The sequence below is a fragment of the Netta rufina genome, assembly GCF_964035555.1.
Source record: "Netta rufina genome assembly, chromosome: 2".
Taxonomy (NCBI): Eukaryota; Metazoa; Chordata; class Aves; order Anseriformes; family Anatidae; genus Netta; species Netta rufina.
In genome coordinates, this window is record NC_140124.1 from 110,360,278 (window position 1) to 110,388,242 (window position 27,965).

The 27,965-nt window shown below is 41.6% G+C and overlaps 1 protein-coding gene across 2 annotated transcripts; it reads right to left on the bottom strand.

Annotated features, from left to right (window-relative positions):
* Nucleotides 1-1,826: 1,826 nt before the first annotated feature.
* ANKRD29 (ankyrin repeat domain 29) lies at nt 1,827-27,930 on the bottom strand (the record flags this gene model as incomplete). Of its 2 annotated transcripts, XM_084282349.1 has the most annotated exons (10): nt 1,827-1,910; nt 3,525-3,623; nt 4,672-4,767; nt 5,215-5,313; nt 10,751-10,849; nt 13,153-13,251; nt 18,605-18,703; nt 20,712-20,810; nt 22,846-22,956; nt 27,910-27,930. In XM_084282349.1, the coding sequence occupies 10 exons, from the start codon at nt 27,928-27,930 to the stop codon at nt 1,827-1,829; spliced, it is 906 nt and encodes a 301-aa protein (XP_084138475.1). The 2 variants fall into 2 exon arrangements, with proteins under 2 accessions (XP_084138475.1, XP_084138476.1); XM_084282350.1 differs by lacking the exon at nt 3,525-3,623.
* Between the last annotated feature and the right edge of the window lie 35 nt (nt 27,931-27,965).

Here is a 27,965-nt window from a genome sequence, read left to right on the forward strand (position 1 = left end):
TTGACCCACTGGGGGCTCCAGATGAACTTACCCTCTTCAGCGTTGCTTGTTAAAGAACTTAGAGTCCAGTCCCATAAAATGCTGTGCAAATTAACTTCCCAATAAGGCTCTTGAGATTTCTGCATGCTCAATATTTTTGAGTCTTTCACAGGACTGAACCCTGGATACAATCATCCTCTGCACATCTTGCATAATTCTTTGGTTCTGTACCGGTTTGTCTGCAAGTTTCAGTTAGGCACAACATTGTTTTAATTGAAAAGTACAACAGCATAAATTACCTAAACAAAGAGATTTTTCTGGTGTTGTCTTATATTGTTGGAAAACTTTAAAGGTTTCCTTTCCAATGCTGAATAGAAATCAAATAGTAATTTCAGCTTGCAAGCAAAGGTATGCCCACTTCTGTACTCTTCACCAGAAACCTGACTTCTTATCTAACTTACTCACAAGAAGAATAACTTTATGATTTGGCAATATATATGGCTAATTTGCTCTCAGTAAACTACATTCATTTGTGCAAACTCACTAATTTATTTATTTTTTTTTTAAACTCATTGAAGCAAAGTGCAACAATTCAGCTGAATCCCAGGCAGGTATTTTCTAAGCAGAGACCATTTTGTGTCTCCTTTCAATGTTCTCTGTCCTCAACATCTTAAGCAATTTTTCAGCAATTTGCCAAGGTCTGAAGACAGATGAAGTCCCTGGATTTATGTACTGACTAACCTTATACCTCGACTCAATGTAAAACAATCTGTAATGTATTTGTGGCTAACAAGACTTAGTATATGCTTATACTGCAGAAATGACTGGGTCTTGATGTAGCATCTTACAGTAACATGGTTATAACATAGCTCTTTACAAAACCTTAACAATTTTCACTGTCTTCTCCACACAGACACTAGTAGCATGTCTTATTTTAAGCATCGCAACCACAACAAAGGCCAAAATTGCTGCTGAGAGTTCATTTTCCAGGCCCGCATTAATTAGTGGGCCTGTTTGAGCATGGCTACATGTAACCCTCTCACCAGGTGTTGAAACACCTGTACGACTGTGCACTTCTCCCTTAACTACTGCCAAGAGACTTTGGGAACAAGTGCATTGCATAGTAGTTGTGGATATCAAAACATAGTGTAACATAGGGGGGGCATGCAGAACATAGATTACTTGTGTAGCATCTGTACTGTAGAAACAAAATTCTTAGCAAAGCCCTGGACTGGCAGGAGGACTTTTCCTGTTGGGATGTCGTAGACGGGATGTCACCTGTAGCCCTGCGTGGCACTTGGAGGTACAGAGGAATCGGCAGAGCCAGCACTGCCACCAAAGGGAGGGCAGCAGCACCATGGGGACCAGCTGACTCCAAACAGCTGCAAGACCTGGGCGTCCTTTTGGCACAAGGGCTGAGTGCTCCCAACCCACGAGTGCACCCCAAGGCACTCATTGCAGGCGTGTGGCCATGCTAGTAGAAGGACACATCTCCGAAACAGCGGGAGCACTCGGGTGCGTGGGGATGCGTACACTGCAGGCGTGGAGGAGCTAACGTCAGTGCTGGCACCGGGGGGACCCTGGAGCGTAGGTAGGGCTGCAGGGCAAACACTGCTCTCAGGCCAAACCCTACTCCTGTTGCAGTCCTTCTGAGTTCAGCGATGCCAGATGGAGGCCCAAGGGCATGGCGACTCCATGGCAAGGGCCTCACGGGTTCACAAGCATATACTGGAGAGGCTGATCAGGCAAACTGTTCCAAAAAAACCTTCTTGGGCAACCTAGGTTTACTGTCACGATAGTGCCGTCAGGGCACAACTCTGTCAAACCACATTTGCTATAGGGCAGCATTAGCTCTTCCTTTGCTTTTCCTTTGTGCGAAGGAGTCGGAGGATGCGTTCATTTTTCGTTAGTTCTGCTGGCAGCTCGTTGGCCTGGAACAAAAAATCTTGAGATTAGCAAAAATGAGTGATTATTTCCCAAATAAGGTTTTAAATCATCATGCTCTAAAGAAGATGGTGCTGGGTATAACCATGATGTGCTTATTTCAGCTTTGTCTCCACCGCTGTTGGAGATGTCTTAAAGTCATCTTTCCATGCAGCGTAGCTAACAAGACTTAGTATATGTTTATACTGCAGAAATAATGGGGTTTTGATGTGGCATCTTACAATAACATGATTATAACATAGCTTTTTACAAAACCTCACTTAAGTCTTCAAAATAATCCTAGCACGGGATTTGTGTGGTCATCTTGTTTTGTGCTGCCTGTCCAGGGTAAATGGTATCCCTTGGGTTCCCAATGCCGCTGCCACAAAACTGAAAGAGAACATGGCTGATGATCCTCTGGGGAGATGAGGCAGGTCTTTAAGTCCATAAAAATCCAAGGAAAAAAACTTTACTTGCTATGAAATAGTCAATGCTATTGTGTAGGATAGGTAGCAGAATAGCAGGGTTTGGTCTTCTGTATTTATTGAATACAATTTTAATAATAGAAATTATTTATAATGAAGTTACTTCTGAAAATCAATAATTCTGTTCTGCAAATGTACTGTTGTGCCAAATTGCATGCTTTTTCAAAAAAAAAAAAATCTTTAGGAGAAGTTATAGCCACAGACTTATGCTGTACACCCTCCTTCTGCAAATCACTACCAGCAGCAGAAAAGTCTTGCACATTGTTTGGATGATTGCATCAAAACAAAATGTGTATCAGCAAAAACTACTGTATGAGCGGCATTAACCCTGCTGCCATCAAGTGGATTGACGTCGGAATTACATGCTCTGATTTTATATTAAATAACCAAAGCGTTCAGAAGGCATATGCTGGATTACTCGTGTTGTAAACTTTCATTCACATAATCATAAACCAGAAGTAAATACCAGTCCAACCATTCACAGCTTAACAAACCCAGCTAGATATCAAATGCTAGAAGCAAATAGTCCCTAAACACAACTCAGAGGAAGACATTTTCATAGAAGTGAACAAGCATTTAATGTTAAAACACTTTGTAGATTTTTTTTTCCCCAGAAACATTGCTGTCATAAAAGGAATATAAAATTACTTTAATAAACTAACAAATTTATAAGAAGATATTGGAAAAGTGCATGTAATTCTGAGATATTTTTTCTACTAGCAATGTGCTAAATCCTAAGAAAATTCTACCAAAGACACCCAGATGTAGATTTCTCCTACTGTGGACATATCCTTCTTACACATCTGTGAAATGAGACATGAATATAACTTAGGACTTATCAAACCAAGTAACAGATTACTGTTTCTCTAAAATACAATTTAGCTAGCTCATGACTAGTTACAGATAACTATTTAACCTGTGGTGCTGGGTGAATGAGTGCATGGTCTGGTTATTCTTAGGCAGCACCCTTATAGATGCTTGTGTATAAAAACTGATGGACTGAACGTTGGTGCTGCAGGTGATCAAGGTGCAGTCATGATCTCACACAGAGACATGGACAACCACCACCTACATTGCATGCACAGGTGCTCCAAGGCTCAGAGCTGGTCCTAGCCCCAGTGGTACACCAGGACGTACCTTGTTCCTCAGGCACGGGTCTGCTCCTGCTTCCAACAGCAGCGCCACCGTCCTCACATTGCCGCTCAGAACGGCCGCGTGGAGGGCAGAAGTCCCATTCTGGAAAACGCCAGTGGAGATGTTTGGAATCAAAAAGGCAGCGAAACAAAGATGCTCACAGAGAACAAACCCACAAGTGAGAAATAACATGGAAGAGGTTAGGTCGTGAAAGCCTGACTGTGATTTGGAGAGGGTGCTGGCAGGCTAGTGGACTACAAAGGAGGTGATGTTAAATGCTTTAATAAAAGTGAGAGTCAGGTTCACTTCACCACACTAATATCCTCTTTTTTAAATTGCCCTTGTCAATAGATTAGAGGTGAAAAGAACACAGCACTTGCTGCTGCCTGGTGAAATCAGCCATTCACAAATGGAACAGGAGTACGAGCAGTAATGGAAACCAGCTGTGCATTTTATCTCCTTTCTCTCATGATTAATGTTCTCCCTGGTAGGCAGATGAATGGTGATTTTCATCATATCTGACCTTTCGTTCGTGGCTGCAAGCTGACAGTTCAGGTAAGTGTGGAAGCTATTTCTTACTCTTAACTAACAACCAAGTTAATGCCACCTGCATTTTCAGGTTTATCAAAATTGCCGATTAGTTGCCTCCACAGAAGTCATCAAAGTGTATGATTTATGGGTGTGTGAAATTTGATCAGCTATTAAAATGCAGCTTCCAGATACCTGCTATTATTTTTGAGTCACTGGTTGAATTCAGAGGAAAATAAAAACAAACAAAGAGCTACTCACAACTGATCTCTCAGGGTTCTCGCTTGCTGACTAAAGGCAATAAAAGGGCAGGGTATAATGCTGACAACTGCACCACCACGAGCAATCTGTTTACTGTAGCAATAAAATCAGCTGACAAAAACCAAGAGAATTCCTCCCACAGCATGATGTCCTTCCTTATTCCAAAGATCAATTTCACAATATCTTCTGAAAAGATGTGTTTGTATGTAGCACTAAAGGCTTAATAAAGTAATTTCATTTTTCTCCTGACTTTTTGGGCTCAATCTCTATCATCTTCCACTTGTAATGAATGTCAGGTCTTTTGTTAGACCCTTTGCCTTCTTGAGTTTCTGTCGACAAATCTATGTGTTACGCTACTAACCTTCAGCAGGCCAAGGGTAGGAGAGAATTTAAGTAGCTCTTCTATCACATTGTTGTACCCTTTAATGGCAGCCTTCAGCAAAGCAGTTGTACCATCCTTTAAAAGAGAGAAGATCAGCTCGGTCACAACAAATGCTTTATCCACATTTCCCTAGGCTGAAGGGAAACACCAGCTGTCCCCCCCGTAAGGTCTCCTCTGCTCATCATCTTTGAGGAGGCACCTCCACTGATCAGGCTGCTAATTTTAGGGCATCTGAAGGATTTTTCTACTGAAAACTTCAGGGTGAAATGAACCAGTAACACCATATATCATGTCTGTCTCTCTTTTATATGAACGTCTTCATTCTCTTCATTATCTTTGTCCAGGAGGTCTTTACAGGGAGCCACCCCAGACATGCGGGCAGAAACAGAGCCCAAGCTTTACAACCTGGCAAACAGAACAAACTCTGGGGACACTGGGCCACCCCTCAGGCAGCCTTGCGGCCTCAAAACACACCAGAAAGCGCAAAACTGCAGACAGAGCAGAGGCAGAGGTGGCACTCACATCCCGCGCGGCGTCGCGCTCAGCTCCCCGCAGCAGCATGACTCGCACCACTTCGCTGTGGCCCATCTGCGACGCGATCCACAGGGGCGCCGTCCCGTCCTTCAAACAAAAGAAGGGTGCTGAGAAATTTGGCTTTTATATCGTGTACTCCCAATTTGACTGCCAAAATCTGCCTAGTGGAATGGATGAGCTTCAATTCCTCAATAAAATCCTGCGTCATGGACGGACAAATGCAGAGTCCCTTCCAGAAGCACGTGGGAGCTCACTGTATGAAATCAGAACATTTCTGGGTGTTGAGTAGAAGAACCCTTAGATGCTTTCTCTTGCATGGTTGACCTGAAATTGGCATTGCTGTTTGAACACTAAAAGCCCTCTGTGGCTTACCAGCTGTGCCTGAAACAAATAGGGAGGTTTAAAATGTAAAGGCCAAAGGTATGCTGTGTAGTTCGAAATCTAGGTGGCTGGATGTGGCAGAAGGATCTCTGCATGGATGAATTCTGCAGCTGGGAGTCTGTACCTATTAAATGAGAGCTGTTTATAGAAGCTAATGAACAACTTGAGGTGATTAGCAACTTTCAGTGTTAAATTACATTGTCCACTCCTAGGGAATCTGATAAAAATGTCCTGACTTACAGAGATGGTGAGTATCTCACAGATTTTATCTTCAAGAGCTCCACTAGAAAAAAAAAAGAGGTCAATTTTCAAGGAATACAATGTAAACCAATCAAGTCTTAGGCTCTGAGGCAATCATGATTTCAGCAGAAAATAAAAAGCATCTTCAAAATAAGCTAAACATTCTGATGAATTTCTATCCCAAATGCAAAGGTGAGTTGAAACACTGGGAGTATTATTTCTGCAATTAGGATTTAGTTTTGTATTTTTCCTTCTTTTCCCCCTAAACGGCCAAATTTGCTTCTCAAGATTACAAGAGGACTCCAGCAGTTAGTTATGTGGTGCCAAATTAATTTGCATGGTCCTTTAATAAAAGACTTTGCCTGCATGGACTTTAACTTATAAGTGAGACCACAACTAGCAGGGTGCCTGCTTCTGTCAGTTCCTCCCACCAGCCTCAGCAGCCTGAAGACTTGGCAGGAAAAGAATGAGACAAAACCCCTGAAAGTACCTTAATGAGAAGTTTCAGAAGGAAACAGCTTTTTACTTTAAATAAAATATTTCCACCTTGATCAAAGAAGTAATCTCTCTCTTCCAACTGAAGGTTCATATGACTTGCTAAAGCTATTCAAAAACATTGTTGAACCATTCTCTGCTTTCTACGGGCTAGTGATTTAATCCACTGGAAGAAAAAATAAAGTTATTTCTCCCTTTGATATAGTATTCTAGTTTTCACCTTTTCTGGTTCTGAGGAAAAGCAAATGTACACACCCTGAGATCTTTAGTTTTCAAAATGGCAAAAAACAGGATCTTTGCTGACTCTGGTATCAGTTCTCTATAAATGATCTCATGGGTGCTAGTGGCTGACCTCATTCTAGTACATACCCTGTTAATACCACGGGTTTTCTTTATGATTCAAAAATAACAAAGGCTCTTTTGTACGGAGGGCATGTGATGTTAGCGTGATAGCAAAAACTGTCTGTCTCCAACGTACAGTGTTTTCCCTATCAGTAAACGGACACTTGATATTTTTCCAATCTTCCCCCACCAGAGGGCTCTAGAAAATAGCAAGAGGGGCAATGAAAAAGCCTATAAAACTTGGAAAAGAGCATGCCACCTATACAATTTAATGGGCACGAGGAACGAATGCTATGCAAATCCACATTTCTGTTTACATAAAAAATGCAAGTACAAGAACAGCATGGGGAACATAGCAGCTTTCTTTCACTCACAGTGATGTTTATGACTCTTGTTTTCAGTCATGAAGTGAAAGAAGCAGAAGGCAATAATACGTGTGTTGGGTAACATCAGTGTTACCATTAACTGTCCTTAACAGTATTGCTGCTAGATATCATTGTTAGCATCTCAGTTATGGAGTAGAGACAAAAATACATTGTGAGAAAGAGTGAGCACCTTGGAGAATTTAGCTTAAAAAAAAGAAAGAAAGTTTAAGAAGTTGGTGGTGGGCTCACAGTGCCAGCTTCTATCTTTTATGCAAACAGCATCTAACGGGCAGGTTTATGTAAAAGCATATAATATTTACATGGTGTCGATGAGATTTCCGTTCATTTTGATGTTGGTGTATGGTGCGAAAGAGATATTATGTTGTACTGAGATGCCATGCAAAAATTCCCATATAAACAGATAATAAGACTCAGAGATGAGTCAGGAAGAAAATGAGAGCAGGGAAAGAAGCAGTTCAAAAAGTACTTTCCATTTCTCGTTCCTCCGACCACCCAGCAGACTGGAGACTGTTACTCTTGTAGAACAAACAATGTTAAATGCTCCATATGTTTAAAGCTGTGTTTATTATTTCCTTATGTGCCTGTAAATTCATAATAGATACAAACTATATCTCATTATGTCCAGCAGTCCCAAACATACCCTGGCAGAAATTTCTAATGCTCCTTCTCTTACTCATTAACTTAAGAGTTTGCTTTGCAGCTTTGAAACTCAGTGCTTGCTGGAGACTTAGAGTCTTAGAAAGGGCCAGATTACTGTAGGAGGTGAAATTACCCTTGTATTCCCCCTGAGGATTTTCAGGGACAGAGAGACCCTACTCACAGGCTGCTCGGTGTCATTTCCTCCACCACTCTGCCTACCAGTCCATTTGCACCACTATACCAATTGAATTATTTCTAAAAATAAGTAAGTCAAGCTTGCTGGACTGTAGTCTGCACTCTGTTTACTAGCTTGCATCTATGTGTGATTGCATATCACAGGTAAAGGAAAAACAAAACAAAACAAAGAAAAATTAATTTTAATAACATTTTCAGTCTGCTTAGCCAGTCAAACTACAGCCTGCACACAGTATAAAATTCATTGGCAAATAACCTTGCTTTGTTTTTGAGTCAGAGAAGCGAAGAAACATTGCCTACACTGGGCTGCAGACATTGCTCCGAGCTCTGTCTAGACGAAAAGATGACAAAAGAATTCCAGCCCAGCTCCTTGGGGGCCCAGCACCAGAAAAAAGAAAAGAAGGTTAAAAATCAAGGGGAATGATGTTGCCAGGGAAGAAAGCTTCCCTCTTCAGCCTTGTGAGAGCTGAGCTGAATGGCCCGCACAAAGGCATCTCCAAGGTATTGGAGAACCCCATGGGACTGGGAGATGGGGCACAAGGCAGAAGGGGAACTGGTACCCACTGGAGCAGCAGGAAGACACATACAGGGAAGATGCATGTGGTCAGACAGGTGAATTACACCCCTAAATTCACCAGACAGGGAGGAAAGCATGGGCACTTAGGAAGGAGAAGCATGAACCTTGCACTCTGCAGCTACAGGCAGCCCTGCATTCAATGTTATGTTGCTTGGAAAAGTTTGCTACAGCAGTAAGAGCAACATAGCTTGTAGGAGACATCTGGCTTCAAAAGTGCACCATCTAGGGCTGCATTCCTGGTAACCAACATGCCACCTTTGAACAAAGTGCAGATCTGTTAGTAAGAGAGAGACTGAAGTCCATCCAACCATTTCTTTACTAATTAAACAGTAAAAATGCTCCGTTTGTTGAGGAAACGCTTTGGATTACAGTGGACCTGAATACAAATGCCACAGACCTATCCAGGCATAATCTTAGCAGGGATCCGAGGTACCCTGAGGCAAACTAAGCCCATACTGCTGGAGATGAGACAGAGCCAGGAGGGGCGTTCACATGGAGTTGAGTCTTTGCCTCGACTGAGATTTGAACATGCATCACGAAACATGTTGTGTTGCACGAATGTGAAACTGGTTCAGCTAAATCAGAGGCTCCCCAGCTTTATTTTGACCCGCTCAAAAAGGTGTTAATGCAAACACTGATTTATCCTTCTTATCCAGCAGGAAAATGACTTTAGTTTTGGGAACATAAAATATTAGTGCAGTTTATTTACACTAGAGGAGCAGCAAGGAGACACAAACCTACAGATGCAGCAGAAGCCATATAGATTAACCTCTGCTGCCAAGCTATGATTTTTCAGGTTCTTTGGGGCAGATGAAAAGAAGTCCTAAAAATACCTGGCCAAGCTTGTCACAAGCCACGTTGTCCTCTGTTATTAGAGTCCTCACATTTATTTGCTCCTGCCTCCTGATTTTTTACTTGCTACAGTCAGCGATCACAGACACCTGGCAGACATACGTGACTGATTGCAAGCACAAGACCTTATCCCATCAATTTACAATGTGCAGTCAAGGCCCAGGACAGCTACCTTGCCTGCAGGGTTTCAGCAGACCACAGGGGAGGCTCTCCCAGAGCAGGCAAAGATTCCTGGGAATGTCTGTCTCTTATCAGACACCTCGAAGTGCCAGGAGCAAAGTTAGCTGGGCAACTCCCACACCTGGCTATTCAAAGAAGCGTCTAAAGGTGCTGTGTAAGCACTGATTTTAGAATCAAGACACAGGTAAACAATTAAAGATCCATATTTTTGGAAACTAAGAGAATTTTTATATGTCTCTGTAAACCAGGTATGCTTATGTATCCCTTAGTTTAAGACCTAACCTATATGCACCCATACCTAACAACAGCATACAGTAATGCAAGGTGGAGCTAGCCCTTCGCCTTCTATAGCAGGGATCTCTGAACCAGCCCCACATCGAATTCATTCGTAACATTTAATGATCAAACAGCAGCCCCACTGCCTACAGAGGAGCTAATTTCGTGCTCACAGTTGCCACTGGTCTCGTGTGTTTACAGGATCAGACCCACCAGAGGGAGCAACTGGAAACATAGATAGCAAAGCTCTGCACACGTACCAAGTTCTTACAGAGGTGAAGGTTAATACTCACGCCTGAATTTCAGAGTACACAGGGAGGATACAAAATAAAACTGAAAGTGAAAGGTTTTTTTCAAAGATTAGCTTCAATACTGAACCCACATTTCTGGTGATTTCAGTACACTGAATTTCTCTCACTAGTGTTCCCAGATTTTCCAAAGCTTTTCCAAGGATTTTCAAAAGAACGCAAGGACATGATGGGCTATGCGTGCTCACAAGTAGCTTGGTGCAGCAGAAACAGCTCAGTAGTTGCAAGAGGTAGTGCAAGACCCTCATATCAACATTAAATACAGCTTGAAGGTTTTATTTTGATTTAGTCTGTTCCCGTGGCCCAAACGTGCCCAACCTGCACATGGTTCAAAGCATTCCCAAGGATCAGCCAGAGGTCTGATCTCCTTTAGGATGTGAAGCACAGTTAGTGCACGCCTAAAATGGAGCTTCCAGTTTCACTTCTTACGGAAACTACCTAGGTTGTGTGCAAGCAGAAACAACTGGGGCACTTCCTTCAAATCCACACTATCACTCTGAACTAGCACACAAATGCAGACACGGCCACAATTTACCTTTTGGTGAAGCACCTCCATGGGAACCTGATGTCCAGAGAAAATTCCAGTGTTAACTTTCAATAACTATGAGATTTAGTAATTAGATCCCAGCTCTGCCCTGAAGTGTTGAGCTTACCTGTCGTGGCTGGTTAACCTTTGCTCCTGAAGAAAGGAGCAATCGGATGACATCCAGGTAGCCTCCTTGTGCTGCCAAGAAAATTGCAGAAGCTCCATCCTAAGAACAAATATATCCAGCTTATACTGTTTTGAAATTATACTGTACTTTTCACACAAAACCAAAGCAAACTGAATCATCTTCTCCTTCCTAAGCCATTATGCAGTGTAACAGCATATATATACAGCTGAGCTCAAGGAGTAATGACCGAAATCACAAACTATGGCAATGTTTTCATTCAGCACACAGAAGTACTGGCTTCTCTCATGTATCAAACAACATTAAGTCCTGGCTCTGGCATGCTAAGAGTCTAGATCACCAAAGCGTTGGTCTACATAACTAGAAATCCATTCCTATTTAGGCAAATACATCTATTCAGGTTTGTTAAGTTCATGCAGAGGTGCATGAACTTTTTTTTCAGTGAAAAATTTTCAAACCACATTAAAAGCCATCCAACCAACTAGAAGTGGAAAGACATACTGCTTACACCCTCCTTCTGCAAAACTCAGCACAGGCCTGAAACCTGTGCTGAATAGCATGCCCAGGGACTGAATCTAAAATGTTTGACCTTGATTGCATGGCAAATGCCCTTCCAGGTAAAGAAGAGAGGTATCTGCTGGCATTGCAGGTGAATATCCATCCCCAGGCCCTCTGAGGGTCTGTTTCCTCTGGCTGTTGTGCAAGTGCATGAAATAGGGTGATGGCATTGGGCATTTTGCAGCTTCCTCCAGAGACACATACAGTAGGAACACTTCCATTTAGAAAGCAGACAAGGTTGCGTAACATTAAAGAGCTCTTTAATACAGCACCAATCAAGATGGAGAGCCTGGCTTGCCTGTCATACAACCATTATTATTTTAAAGCAGTTATTTAGGATTTGTACTGGATTCGGTGCTATAACAAGAAAGCTGTTTAGAGGCTATAAAATATTTCTGCAACTAGCACTGTTTAGTTGACGTATTCTTTTGTGTTCTCCTCTACCCCTCACGTGATTCAGCTTAAAATTAAAACATCTATCTTGATGGTCTGGGGAGGACTGCCCAAGTGCATGCATGAACTCCCTCTCCTTTGGCTGCCTGCAAGTGAAACTGCCAGCCAGATACCATTGTGTAAAAGCCACTTGGCAATGTCCCCCCAAAAAAAAAAAAAAAAAAAAAGAGGCTAATGCTTGTTTTTAAGATGTTGTGTTCTTACTTTATCAAGCAGCTTTTTCTGACTGGTTTTGCCTCATGACTTTGAGCAATAAAAATACATCCCTAAATCTGAATGTAAATACTGCTCGTTTCAAGCAGAGACAACAAGGAAGTCATTTTACTGCCTTTATTTCTAGGTAAGTGTCTCCAGGTGCAAAAGCACTGCTATTTTTAAACCAGGTGGAAAACCCTGGGATTAGCAAACAGAGGATGACAAACATTATGAATGTTATGAATTATTCTGACCCTTAAATAAGCATGGACAGCAGTGACCATGGAGCACCCTTCTGCACAAATGTGGGGTGGGAGCAGCGCAGAGGTGGGGTCTCTCTGTGTGACCAGTGCATGAAGACTGGTGGGAGCTGAGAGTGCTCAGTGCTGACCAACAGCATCCTGCAAACCCCATCGAAAAGGCTGAAAAAAAACAAACATATATCCACGGGGAACAAATTCCACTTTGTCAGACTTGTCTTATGCCCTCAGGTAGGTAAGAGTGGTGGGAAGTGGAGAGAAAGCCTGCCACTCATTTTTGTTGAATGCTGAGAAGCCCAGCCTATTTGTGCCTCTGCTGAAGTAAATTAAATCCAGTACTTCATTGGCTCAGTCCAGCTTTCTGAAAAGTCAACTAAACAATGTCAGTTTGGTCATTTTAACCACTCTTTGCCCAAAGAACTGACAAACTAGAGACACACAAATACCAAATAGCATCATTTTAACTGATATTAAATATATATATATTAAAGATAACATAACTTCTACTACATTTCTTGGCGGAAAACTGATAAACTGATTCTTGAATGCCTCAGTGGCTTTAAAGTTATTCAGTTCTCTGCCTGCAATGCAAATCTGATATGGTAAAACATGACATGAGCTTTTGTTCAATGGTAAGGGACAGCACAATGATAGGGCTGGTTTGGAACAAAGCCTTCTTACAGACAAGGAACCAAAACATAGCTAACCCATCTTTTCTGGCTTTGTACCGCTTCTCCCAAAACTGTGAAAAGCAGACAGTTAACAAAAATCACAGTGTAGAGAAGCAGAGTACTACAAAACCACAACATTTGGCAAATGCTTCTCTGTGCTGGAGCCAGAGTACCCACTGCTGTCCAACAAACAGCACATTTGTTCCACCACCAGTGTTGTCAATATTATCCGTGTCGAATAACTCACGTAAAGCTGATCGTGAATGTTGGCACCGTGCTTCAACAGAGTTTCCACTACCTTTGCGTGCCCGTACTGACAAGCAGCTAGAAGAGCAGTACCTCCATCCTGTGAAAAAGCAAAGAAAGGGTACAGCAGTGTGGGAGTGAAGATGCTAGACTGAATGGCACCATAAAACATAAGCAAATCTTAAGGCTTTTCAGAATTTGGCTCACAACAATTCTGGAGTGACTAGCTACTGAATCCTTCATAATTTTAGTGCCAAGCCATGGCCCTTAAATCTTTGGCTCCATCACTATAAACATTTTTCTCCTGAGGCTTTTTTTGTGAGTGACGGGAACAAAGAAAATTCTGCTTTTAGTTCCTCATCTTCTACCTTCCCACTAGAGACTTTATTTGCTTCACAACACCAAGCTGTTCTGCATCTCTTCTTTTACTTTTACTGACAAATCCTCTGCCCCTGACAAACTCCTCTCCTTGTAGGACAGCACAAACTTCCCCTGCTCTAAAGCAGGGGAAGATCATCTGCTCTTCTTTGACCAGAACCTCACGTTCTGTCATGTTCTGCCTTTCACCTTTTAGTTTTGGCCTTAAGAAGTGTAGGGAAGATGCATCTAAAAGCATTCTAGCTAAATGTGGAAGCGTGCATCAGACCAAACCCATGACCCAGTGAAAGCCCCATTAACTCTGCTGAAGAAGTGATCCCTGGCAGTTATAGTTACTGTGCATCACCACTAAAGGGAGACCTAGGCACATGCATCATGTCTGGCTTGTAGAGCTGCTCCCATAGGAGCTATCTGAGAGGGGAAATACCTCAGGATTGCTGGCTGACAACTCCAAGCCAGCGGAAACAATGGAAATAGCAAATGCGGGACTTGCCACATCATGCTCATTGCACTGTACCCCACTTAAAAATTGACATAATTTCTGACACTGGTATGGAGAGGAGGTTCTCATCTTCTGCCCTGGATGGCACCATGCCATGATGCAAGGATGACGCACGCCCCACGTCATGGATCCCTGAGGGTTTCTGTCTCCTTCCCCACCTTCTCCCTGCCTCAAGCTCCTCCTCCACAAAGCAAGCTATCTGAAATTTTCATATAAATGATTTCTAGAAGCTGTGGGCAAAAGGTAGTATTTTCCCTCAGTCTTGTTTTCTGAAACAGCTCAAAAGTTTTGTCTGAATTTTTTCCACATGGATAGATAGCCAGAAAGACAAGTTACAGCCCAAATGGATGAATTAATCTGTTATCATGGGAAGTGACAATCAAACTTTTTAATCTGTAGTGCTATTTCATGCCTATAACAATCCCACGGAAACTCAAGCCCTGACATGGCTGAAGTAATCCACAGGGACTGCCTGTAACTGCGCTCAAAAACTATTCACCCTCCTGCCCTGCCACATTAAAATGCAAGAAAGGCTTGAGTGTCAGCAAAGTCACCAATGTGAAACTGTTAGGTGACCATCTATTAATTGTTAATTCTGGACTATGTAGGTAAACACGGTGTGCAACCTGGTCAGTGGAGTTAAGTTACTCTGTAGTAATGAGTCACTAGACTTTCCTGTAAAAAAAAAAATCCTAATTTAATTGAAACTGCTGGAACGGAACACAAAAGCAACCACAATGGTTTCTGGATTAAAATAAACAAACCAACAAAACACTTCTACACACTTAAAAAACAATGGGAAAAGCTAGTATCTTCATGAAACCTATTTCCTGTCTCCCATCAGCTGAAAGCCAGTTTTACTTGGGCGCTGAGTTAACAGATCGAAGGCCTACAAACAAATAAAAAGAGAGACATTTTTAAAGACTTTCCCTGAAGAAAATGGGGAGAGAAAGGTCAATGAGTTAAGAAAAGAAACTGTGCTATCAAGACTGGAAGTCCTCCTCAGAGAAGTAGGGAAGGATGAGCTATAGGAAGCTTAAAAATACTGAGGATCCCCATCTGGAAGGTAAGTGGTCATGTTCAGCTGCATATGAGAACAGTTTGTTTATTGCTTTTTGGCTTTTCATTTTCTACAATCCTTGTATTCCCAAAAGACTATGTTATTTTAAGAAGGTTGTTTGGTTATTAACATAATTTCTGAAGGCCACAAAATGAGAGGCCCCAAATCAAAGACAGGTCTGCACGGCTAACCACAGTCAAGTGCTTGGAGCAGGACTGTGCTATTCCACCGTGGAGATGTCACAGCTTGAGGTTTAAGAAGGAGGACACTTTAAGCAGTATATGTCTAAGTGTCTCAATGTGGGGATCCTGACCTAGTAGTTGGTTGAATTCAGTGAACAGTTTTAGATAGATACATTTTGGGAAAGAATAACACATTTCCAAAACATGACATTTAGATCTTTCAGACTAGAAGGGATGACCAAGGGATCTAGACCACCCTGATCTAGTTCCATTTGCCCACATCAAATCAAATATTTCCAGGGCCAGCAAAAATCAAATAACAACTCCTTGGCCCAAGGATTTGGTCCTTGATCAGGAAGGCATGTGGGCTCTAAGACCTGCTCTACTGTCTCCTATAAAGTCAAACACATTCCACAGAAGAGATTGAGACTCGTGCATGCTCTGGATGGGGTTACCACTATGATAAATAGGGATTGGTCTTGCTTTAGGATAAAGAACTCAGGGACAGGAATCCTTTCCATAGAAAACACCTTATGGCAAGACAACACTCAGTTATATCAAGGAATTGGCACTGTTGGACAAAACACTGCAAAGGTCCACATTTTTTTAGGAGGAGAAAAAAAAATCAGCCCCCCAACTCCTCTCGAACTTACATCTTGCTTTCACTTTCTTCCTTTTTGCCAGCACAAGAGTCTTTTCTCCAGCAAGCTCTAGCTGAAGATCCCACTGTTTTACAGAAAGGAAGGTAGATGGAAGGATGAAAACAAGAAATAAATGACAGTCTTAAAATCTCCTTCAGACATGTGATTCCTTTTTTTTTTTTTTTTTTTTGGCTTCAGCTGAAACAAGTAAAATGCTGAAGCAGCACCTTCGGTACTGGCAAACCTCTCGGAAACTCTGAGCCAGGCCGGACATGTGAGGAACCACGGAGACACTTGTAGGGCAATAACCACTCTGTAGCGGGAGGGAAATGGGCAATGGAGCTGAGAGAAGGCACTCAGGCTTGGGTTTATTTCCTGCTCATATCCTGTTTTCATGACACAGCTTAGCTTCCACTAATCCTTTACTGCAAACCCTTCCAGCACACTGGAAACTCAGACAGGAGCCAGTCCTCTCAGCTACCTCTGTAATTCTTCCTTTGAAACCCTTTTTTCTTATCCATATATTCTCTCCTCCCTGTCAGCAGCATGTACAGTAGCTGCCAATCTCCCACGTAAGCACTGGGAACAGCAGCACCCGATGAGACCACGCTCTCTGGTGTACACCTCTCTATTTGCCTGTCCCTTCCTTCACCTCTGTCATCACTGCCTGCAAACACCTTAGTATTACATGATGTTTTTCTTACTTTCTCTGAAATATGTTACAAGGGAGGGTAATCGATCTTCTGCAATTACTGCCCACTGGAAAATAGCCTCCAACATACTGTTCAACCTGCAGTATTGCTCAGAAAGCACGCCTCCATGGAAATCCTTACAAGAACCCAAATGCAAGCTTATAATGTGTCTCAGGTAAAGAAAAGAAAACATTTTATTTTCTGATACATACTTCTAGGGATGTTTGCTTAGCCTGTCATAGTGAATATCAACTCAGATGATACAAGGCATACCAAGAATTGTTTTATTAAGATCGTTCTCCAGCACTCTTGCATATGAGTGACAAATGTAGTAATTAAAATTTACAGAGGAGTAAATTACAAAGAAGACACTGGACTTTGCATTGCCTTGCTTAAAAGTGTCTGTTTCCTAGGTTTCATTAAAACTGTTTTCATATTTAAATTAAACATCTTCATGTATAATAGAAAGTTCATTGTAAATTGATGAGTTTTGCAATGCCCTTTAAAAACAGACAGGATCAGCCTCATCTTTTCCTGTGCTGCTCCCAGCTTAGTGCCTTAATCAGAAAATGCCTTATCTCTGACCTGAAAAGGCATATTTTGTCAGCTACTTTGTTCCTGGGGTTTGGGGGAAGGGATGGAAGAGCCTGTTATCTTAGCTGCCCTTTAACAGAAAGAGTTGATTTAATAATTTCAAGCTATGGAAATCACATTATTAAATCAGAAAATTGAACCAGTACCAAAACAGAAGGCCAATGGGAGATACATCCAGTAAAGCCCAAGCCTGTATTTGTCCAAAGGTGGAAGATATCAGGAGAGACTGAAAGCAGAGAGATTTTCTTTTCATTTGGATCTTTACACCTTTTTATCTGCCCTAGTGACTCCTTAATTTATTTTGCATGCTTCAGAAATGATCAGATGTTGTCATGCTCCTTCAGCATGCTTTTGTGGCCTGTCTATAGGTCAGATGACTCAAAAAATGGTGTAATTTCACCTACCCAATTGTATACAAATGAATGTGAGAGAATATTTTTCTGAATCTTGCTACCCTCATCCTAAAATAAAAGACTCATAAGCAACTCTATTTTAACGTGCAGCTTCTCCCAATAACTCTGTTTCACATGAGATTATCCAGAATCCAGCCTAACATCCAGCTGTTGTATTTAACATTGCAACTTCCTATGGTGCTAAGTTCCACAGCTGCACTCCATGCTGTGGTTAAACAGCCACAATTTCATTCATGTTTTTTAATTTACTGATGGATGCTTCTGCTGTGGTCAGAGCATTGCTTACCACAAGCATAGCTCCCCGAGGTACCAGAATCGATCCACATTCTACTGTACGGGCATGCATGAACTCTGTGACCACAGAACCCTGGGATTTTTAATCGGTAATAACTGCCACAGTCCCTAGAGTGTAAAGAGTTGAGTCTCAGTGATGTTCCATCAATTCATGTAGTATTTAAAGCCTGTGTTTTCAGGGATTTTGAACAGCAAGTATGGGTTGAGGGACCTATTCCAATCACTGACTACAACATCTTGAAAAATTGGTTACCGTTGGATAAAGAACTATTTTTCTTCTTCAAACTGAAGCCATTATATTCTTCTGTCTCCTAAGGTGGTATGCAGACACTCCCCAACATGGATCAAATTCCAGCCTGCGCAAGTGGAGTACGTATATGCATAAAATGGGATTGTACCTGAGCTGTACAAAAAGACCCTTTGTTCTTGTATTGGAGAATGGCTTAAGAGGAAAGTCTGATTTCACTATCAATGGACTGATCTTTGGCCAAATCAGGCCATTAAGTCCAGGTAGTAAAGCTAGTGCCAAGTTAATGTTTTCATAATATGTTGTAGTACTCATACTATTCAGAAAACATTGCAGTGAGGAAATCATTTTGCCATATTCCTGCTGCCACATCATGTTTCACGTGAAGAGGAAACAACAGTCCTGACTGGAAGAATGTATCAGCATATAAAGACAGACAAAGCATCATACCTTATTCTTAAACTCAGTGGAGGCACCAAATTCAAAGAGAAACTTCACCACGTCGTTGTGGCCTTGCTGTGCAGCAAAGAACAGAGCAGTTGCACCTGACTGTAGGGGAAAAAATGATTAAATAAAACCCAAACACATAACATGCTTGATCAAAGTATAAATTTCATTTCAAATTCAAGCTTACTAAGCACAATCATTTCAATATCAACTGAAAATACAAGATGATTTTGAGGGCTAAAGAGGACGCAAGGTGTCTTAGCTAGGAGGTCAGTTTTCTTCTCATTGCTCTGAGAAATGTGGCCTGCATCAAACATTGGAATAAAAATCAAGCTTCACTAGTGGCTTCTGCACAATTTCTAATATAGACCTCTTAGGATTCATTTACTTCTCTTCAGTCTTCAGACAGGGAAAGAAAGCCTAGAGGGAGAACAGGGCAGTCTTACTCAAGAGAGGAACGTCCAATTTGTAGCCATCCCCTCTACCACCTGCTTCTACAACCTAAGACAAACAGGAGCATAGGTTGGATTTGGATAAGGGTGTGGAAAGACCACAGAGGGATTATTCAGCACAGCAGAGCTCCACTTTGCTTGACTCTCCACTGGCCAAATGTGACTGCTGTTGGTATGTCACCCTTGTGTTTTGCATGAGTAGCTTCCCATTCATCTAAGCAGCCTTCAAGCAACTATTGCCAGTCACGCAGCTCATATTTTCTATTAACCTCACTGAAGAAATGAAAGCCCTTATTTTATATCAGTTGTATAACATATAACTGTATTACTTGTATAAAGCTTGCAACACATGGCCCCTCAAGACCATTTTAGAGCCCCCTCTCACAGACAAACCTCTGGGTGTTCCCTTTCCCTGAGATTCCCAGCAATTTCAAGGTACAAGAGCACTAGTTTGAGTAGGTAGATTTACTTTCAGATTAGTATCCTTTGTTGCTAGGGCTTAAATTTCATTAATTTTGCTCCCTCTCTGCAGCGGAGTGATTTTAGAGTGTTCCTGTGTTTCTCTTTTTATTGGCTTGCTGAACCAATGTGTCCAGAGTGAAACTCAAGAAAAGGTCCATAAAACTGTTCTCAACTTTTCCTTTTGTTGCTGCTTTTCAAGCAATGTTTGTCTAAGGGAAGCTACATGTTCAAATACATGCTTTGTTGGGACAGAACCCCTCTGAAAGATACTGACATTCATGGTTAATGCAAGTTTAGGCCAGTTAGTGCAAAGACACTTATATCATCAGGCATGACATTCACTGACTCAGTGACTTGAAGACATCAGCATGAGATTCGTGCTCTAGTTCCAGGTAACCAAGGAAAATAAGAAACATTTGCTTGGGTTATTAAAGTGATGGAAATACTGCTGTCCTGCTCTTCCTGCCATCATCCCATGTCACTACATGTCCTCATCAAACTGCTGTTCTTTTGGGGCCAGTCCCACTCTGTTGCAGAGCAATTATAACCAGCACACAGACCAGAATGGCTTTAGATACTCCTTACCACTACTTGAGCAGATTATGAGGGGATGGCACTTCTACAGAGCTAGGTGCTGACATTTTCCTTCCCACAATCAAGCAAGTCATGGTGTGAGAGATGCCTTGAATGCAAAGTAGACATGCAGGAAAGAGTGATTAAGTTGTGTGATTTTTCGAGATGAGTTGTCTCGGACTGAAAGGCAGAAACTCTTGGGTATACTGAGTCAAAACAACATCCACCCTATGTTAATGACCAAATTCTGCAAGTCAAAAGTAAAGGACTTCTTATCACATCACATTTATCCCATCCAGAAGGCTGTAAATTGCCATGCCAATAAATAAAACGGCAGATGCTTAAGTGGAGTAACCTGAGGGTTACACCTCAGATATAAGCACCCCACCCCTGTGTGCTGGAAATATTTGATGAATTATTTATAAAGGTACCTCTGGCATCTGATTTTGTATTACAAGTTTCAGACATCCGACTCCTTGATGTCTTTAGGAGAACCCTGTTTATACATGCACAGCACAGCACAAATAAGCAGTTGGCAAAACGCAACAGGCAACACTCTTATTATTTCCAATAAACCAACAGTCACTTAATCAATCCCTGTCTGAATGCAGAACTTCTCCTACCTCTCTCTGCAGGTTGATATCTGCTCCTTGCAACACCAATTCCCGTACACAATCTATGTGGCCATGGTAAGATGCGACCATCAGAGCTGTTGTGCCAAGCTGCAAATAAAGAGAAACAGATCAGTTCCTTCAACAGACACCTTCAGCATTGAATCAGGCTGTCTGCAAAAGACAATGCCCCTTCTGAAAAGATGAAGAGTGTTTATGCTTGTTGACCACAGAACATGTTTGCTCTTTTTCTTTTCCTTGTCCTGAATGGGGGACCAATCTTCCCCTGAACAGATTCTAAGACAATTTAAAACTTGCTATCATGAATACTTTGAAGATGAATAATTAGCAGGTATTAAAGCAAATACGTTATAGACTTGCCTGCAAAGCTAAGCCTGATCATTCAACAACTGCGTATGCAGTGATTTTGCATTACTGTCCTGAAAAAAGTGTAACAAAAACATCAACAATATTTTTGGTTTATGCACAGCTTTTTATCAGAGAATCTCAAAGATATCTGCATCCTTTCCAGAAGAATAACCTTGGACACAGGAGGAAAGTGACTTATCTGAGTCACTTCATTTTGAGTCATAGCCAGGAGTAAGGTCCCAGTGTTTTGAATACTAATTCCCTGGCTGAATGACTTGGACAAGCTCTGTCTGTGACTCCTCACGTTGTATCAGGCAACTTTCCATAACAGAACTATTTGTTCAGGTTCCCTCAGTACCCCAGTAGGGCCACTGGTCCACTGAACCAAGACTTAGGTTATATGTGTGGCAACATGCAAAGTCCACATACATGAGGACAAAATTAATCTTTCTAAAACATTCACACATACCAATTCAGTCTAAAGAAGAAATGTGTGAATTTGCAAAAAATGGAGCATGCAGTCTTAATTATATGAAAATATTTTAGTCTAGAAAATGTGTATACCTAACAGAATTAATATCAGGATATTTTAAAGCGCATTATAAAAATTCTTGATCAAGCTTTGTCTTATTTTGAGAAAAAATGAGCAGTAGTGGACCTTCTTTCTTTTCATCTATCTCTATCCTTTTTACTTCATGACCCCATCTATGCATCTTTTCCTCTCTGTCTGAATGACAGTCATAGGATCAACTCCAGACTTACTGCATGGCGAGTACTTGCCTACAGGTCAAAGATGAAATGAAAATGAAAAAATAGGGTAAAGACAATGGGTTTAGGAAATCTCTTGCACTTTGAAGGCATTCATATTGAGAGAAGCACATTAATTGCTAGAAGTGGCATTAATCCCATACGACGCAGGCACAATTGCCTGTAAGTCAGTCCCAACACCAACCAAAGGAAATCTGGGGACTTCTCTACCTCAGTTTTCCGTGGCTCTTTGCAGTAGCTTTGTACAATCCAGTAACGGTACATATGTTACAGGCAGAATAGCAAGACATACACCTTATATGTGTTTTCAACCTATTCTTAACCTCAAAACTAGTTTGAGACTACAACTACAGTAAAAATAAAAATAAAAAATCGCTTGGAATCTGTTGGTCACTTATTTGGGCTCCTTTTTGCCTGGAAATCTTGCTGTGCCTTCATGTTGGTGCCAGTGCAGGAGACACTGGGGTGGGGAGAGCTGGAAGTTAGTAGGCCAGCACCACAGTTGCATGTAGCACACTGCAGTGCCCCCTCACAGCAGGAATGGCTGCACATCAAATACAAACTTTTACATTGCTTAAGTAGAAACTGTGGTCCAGGGTTATTTTTAAAAAAACTAATTATGAGGAGCCATGTTAGCTGACAGAATCATTGCTACTGGGCTTGGCTGAGTTGATTCTTCACTGTGATCTACTACCACAATGACATTTCCTTGCAGAGAGAAGCCCGAGGTGCTAGGATCTGTGTTTTTAATGTCAGCGCCACAAATAACTATGTACGACACATTTTTGAGTGCTGGCAAATTCCTAACCCCTTGCCACTGATATAAATCATCATGCTATTTTATCTTGAGTTTCAAACTTGCTTCCTGACAAGGGAAGGTTTTAAATCATGTTCAGGTGTCATGAGACTCTCAAACGTCTCCAGTCAGATCCCTGCTGCACCCTCTGCAGTGGGCTTCGAAAAGCGATGTAAAATCAGCACTAAGGGAATACGTGCATCGTGTGCATACACTGTCTTTGCAGTCCACATCTACTCGCCCGCTGTTCAGCAGCAGCTGGAGGAGAGCCAGGTTTCCTTTTCTTGCAGCCCAAAATGCAGCATTGGCGAGCGGTGTTTCTTTCTGGTGAAAAAAAAAAAAAAAAGAAAAAAAGAAAAAGAAAAAGAAAAAAAAAAAAAAGAAAGAAATAAAGAAAAAAACTTTGGAAGACGTATTGGACAAATATACACGTGAAAATTGTGCATTCAAGCCAGGCATTTTTCACTTTAGGGAAGCTAATCTGATTTATTTGTGCAATTACAGGGATCAGTCTCCCTGTGCTACCTCATGCTGTTTCAGGTCTTCCCCGTGTCCATAGCAGCATGACTTTTAGCTTGCTTTATATTAAGAGCTGATGATGCTGTTCCAAATCCCCAGGGAAACATCACAAAAAACAATGTTTTATCTGGTACCTGCATGGTCTGCTCCTGTGGTGGGGCTGAGCCCAGTTACAGAGGCTGATTCATCTTGCTGCCATGTCCTGCTGCAGGACATCCTCCTGCATTTCAGGCTAGCTCTCTGCCACTTCTGTCTTTTCCATACAAAGCCCTGATACTTTAAAAGCATTGCGCACAAATCTCCAATATTATTTGGTTTGTCCCCTTTCTGGAATTAACACCCTGTAGATGTTGGTGCATGACTTATTTTCTGGGTGATACTAGAAAAAGTAAGCTAAAATTCTGCCATCTACAGCTTTATGAATTCATTTACTATATAAACAAGGCAATAGGTAAGGCAAAAATGAGAAACTCTGAAATCTAGACTTCACAGACCACTACTACTCACATTGGTAGCTTTCTCAGTCCTACAAACAATGGCACAAAGCAACTTCTCTGTAGGAGCAAAATATCACTGCCTCAGAATAGGGGGACAGAAAAAAAAAAAAAAAAAAAAAAAAGCTGATGGGTAAGCAATGTGGCAGCAGAAGTGCTGAGGTGAAATGAAGCTATGGTGGCAATGGTATATATACCATACAGCAGGCTTCTATCTGGTTTTGAATAAGGCTGAATATCACTAACAGTTCAGTAAAGCATCACATCAATGATGCTATCTCAGACCAAAACAGTGCCAATAACTCAGGGACCTTACTCTCCAGTGAATCCTGCCTTCAAATAACCCAAAGAGAGTGCAGAACGGATATAAAAGTCAATCGTTCTGCTTCAGAATATTTGATGCATACTTTCCCATGTCTAAATGTCAGTGCACAAGTGTAATGTGATAGAGAACTACAATTAAATAGTTTTATGGCTGACACTTAAAATATATCCATAGATCAGAGTTGAAATTCCTTCCTTCAGTGACATGCGTATAATAAACCTCCCAGAAACCAGCAGGCACAAGATTACTTCTCTGTGAATTTATTCCATATCCATCACACTGAGAATTTTTAATTGGTTGCATTTTTAATATTCATAGGTGTTAGCAGGTCATAAAATTGGCAACTGTTTGAGAGAAGTTTCAGCCATTCAATAAATTCTAGGAATGTTCCCATAAATTGTTAATAATATTTCTTGTACCAGCACATACAGGGGCAGGAGACTGAAAAAGAAAATTGCAAGAAACACAATAGGCTTAATTTTGTTTTTCCTTTTACAGCTGACAAACTGCTTTACCTCTGGTGAATCTGCTGATCAAGTCATTTAAAACAGAGCTAGCACTTTATACCCTCTTTGCTGGTGACTAGTGAGGAAGCACGGTTATTCCACCTTTACCCTTGCAACCACTCAAATTGTATGTAATAGCAGGCAGGTGACCTAAACACACAGTGGTCCATGTTGTTCTTTTTGCTCTAGTTTAATAGGCAGATATTTATTTGTAGAGATCATAGTTAGGGATATTGTCTTTATTATCAATTCTGTAATTCCTACAGTAGTTCTCCAGCAAAGTTGTCCTCACACTTTGGATCAGATTCAGGGAAGAATTCTCAAACGCATCAAGGACACGAAATTAGTTTTTTCCCAGTGGTGTTTCTAACCCAATTTGTAATCATTACCAGTACTTGTAATTCCCCTCATGACCCCACAGTGCTGAGGACTCCTTACATAATAGTTGTGTACAATGCATGTTCAGTCTATCAGCTATGTATTGATTAGACAGAAAAAGCAAACACAAATCTGAGCTGTTTTATATGCCAAGATGAATAGAATTTGCAAAACCATTCAAGCAATTGGGACACTCTACAGGGACAACCTCAAGAAGAACCAATTTGTGTAGCAATTTGTCTTCTACCTTCAAACCAAGGATTTATATCTGTGTGCTCTTCATTTTCAGGTAATACCAACAAAACTGACATCACTAGGAGACACAATATGATATATTAGCTTGGAATTATTAATCTGATTAACTGAATATTTTTTAGCAATGAACTGGTTTTAAACCAAAGGATACGACGTACTCCTTGACTGCTGTTGCTTAGTTATGAATTCAGATACTTCTTAGGGAGAGGCAATGTTGAATTTCAGGAGATCATTTGGATAAAGTTTTGATGTAATTCTTATTATAAAGCTAGTCTGCTCCTAAAAACTTCTTAAAATAAACAAATGATTCTCAGCATTGACAGTCAGGGAACAGAACATAATAAACGTTTGGAAAAAGTGATGCCATTTTTCACCAAAGCATTAGCTAATATTTCATTATGTCATTTTCTCCAGCACCAACAATTTTCAGGATACAATTTCCTTTATTTCATCAAGGTCTCTAAAGCATTACTGCAAAATTTGGCTGTGTTATTCATTTCAATTGTTCGTATGCCTTTTGGAGAGCTCAGAGGTGAAATGCTTGCCTTTTATTGATGCTGTGTTGACATCAAGCAAAAATGCTTATTGAAAAATGGCTTAGAGGAAAATATATCTTATAAATTTACCAAGACCATTTCTATACAGGAAAGCAGTAAAATGTGAGAAAGTAACTGTATGTGTCATCTAAGTAAGGTTGAGGAGAAAGGTATCATCTAAATGCTGTGACCACCAGCTCCCGCTCCCTGCCTTGCCTTTCACTTGCTGTTTGCAAAGAAGAGGCAGGTCACAGTAGGGTAACAGCTGAGGAGGATGAGTCTAGCTCTTAAACAGTGATCTCGAAGATGAAAGAAAAGGAAGAGAGAAAGAAAAAGGAGAAGGAGAACACTAGTCCAGAGTTGACAGGTGGTTCCTTGTACTGTCAAAATACAAGAACATTTCCTTTTCTTATTCAGTTTCCAAACCAGTCCTGATGCAAAGGAAGAGTCAAGAGAAAAGTTTTAAAACTGAAATCAGAATCAAGCATGATATAACAGGAAATATTAGTGGGACTCAGAAGGAAAGACAGAGGTCTTCATTAGATAGTAATACGTCTTACACAGAAGACCTTGAGTAAAGAGACAGGTAATTGAAGATACAGACGTAAGTTAAGGTAGGCAAAAGCACAGAGCATGTGGTAGAAGAAGAGAGGATGTTCACCTGTACAGACAATGAGAGTGAACAAGAAATGCTAGCTTGTGGGTAAGAAGGATAATAAGATGGAAAATATGAATAGGCAGTAGCAAATGGAGGGTGGTTGGAGTCCAAAGTAAGTACACAGCCTTCTGAGAGAAAGGGAAAATGCCAAGGAAAAAGACACAGAGAAGAGAGAGAAAGCAGAGGCCTGCAGCTTGCCAGGGGGAGAGAGAGCAGGCATTGAGCTACCTTGGGCAGGAGGGGACGGAAAGTGAGAAATGGCACAAAAAGGGAGCAGGTAGGGATAGAGCAGAAACAAAGATCTGAAGGACAAGGTTAAAACAACAACAACAACAACAACAACAACAACAACAACAAAAAACACAGATGCCAAAAAGGAAGAAGGTGGCAAGAACATGGCGGCTGGCACCTTAGTTGCTGACAAAAAAAAAAAAAGAGGAGAAAGACCATGAGCAAATTAAGGTGGGTGCTGATGAGAAACAAAGGTGGGAGCAACTCACGGAGAAAGAGTGGAGTGACAGGAGAGACTAAAGAGGTATGGGGCCAAGGAAGGACAAAAAATGGGATGAATGCCGAGATTTCACCACTCAGGTGCCCTGCTCCCTGACAAATGAGAGCTTTGGCTTCAGGTGGGAGCCACCTGCAGTCTTGAGCAGTCCTGCCATCGAAATAACACCGGGCAAGTGCAGCACCAGTACTGCTGGGGGAGATGCATTGACTGAGGGAGAGAACAAGGGATATGAAGGGATGAGAACAACCCTTCATATAAAGCAATGCAACATGAGCAACGTGGCAAAGGACTGGCACAGAGCTGGTGATCAATAAGTGAAGAGCAAGCACAGCATCCAGGAAGTCCATAAACTGAGGAGATGTACATCTAGCCTAGATATAATCTGTCATCATCAGCAAATTGCTGCTTGCTTCCCTCTTTGCCAATTGATCTTATTAATCCTGTCCTCTGATTTAAAAACAAACTTATTTTAGGTGATGTTTTGACTGTGACTGTTCAGGGGTGGGTTTGGATGACAGAAGCACAGTGACAGGAATCACAGAAAAGGGAACGAACCGGCCGAGCTTCAGTGGCCACCACAGCCTGAGCCGGGGAGCAGGGATAAAAGCTGCTTCCTAACTATTACACAACCAGCACCAGCAGAGAGGACCGGAAAAGTCGAGGGGAGGCTCCCGGCTGCATCAAAACCTGCAGAGCACAGACCCTAAAGCCAGCGGAGGGCCGTGATTTATGCACCGCCGAGCAGCCGTCCTTAGGGGGACCCCAGCTGCAGCTCCACAGCCTGCCTCCAAAGCACCCCTGGGGCACCCCACAGCCCGGGAAGGGCGCTTCTATTTCTTTCTCCCCCCCTCCAAACCGCCCCTCCCACAGTTGTTCTTTTTTTTTTTTTTTTTTTTTTTCTAAAAATATAAATACATTAATAAATAAATGAAGCTCTAATTCTAAGAAGACGGTGAAACGTTTCGCCGGCTGCCGGCAGGGAAAGCTTTTTTTAAAAAAAAAAAAAAAGAAAGAAAGAAAAAAAGAAAAAAAAAAAAAGGAAACGGGAGGGCTAAATGATCCTATCCCTTGTGTACACCCCCCCCCCCGGCTCACCTTGAAGGACATCCTGAGCATCCCCTGCTCCGCGCCTCTCCGCGCAGCTCCGCGGG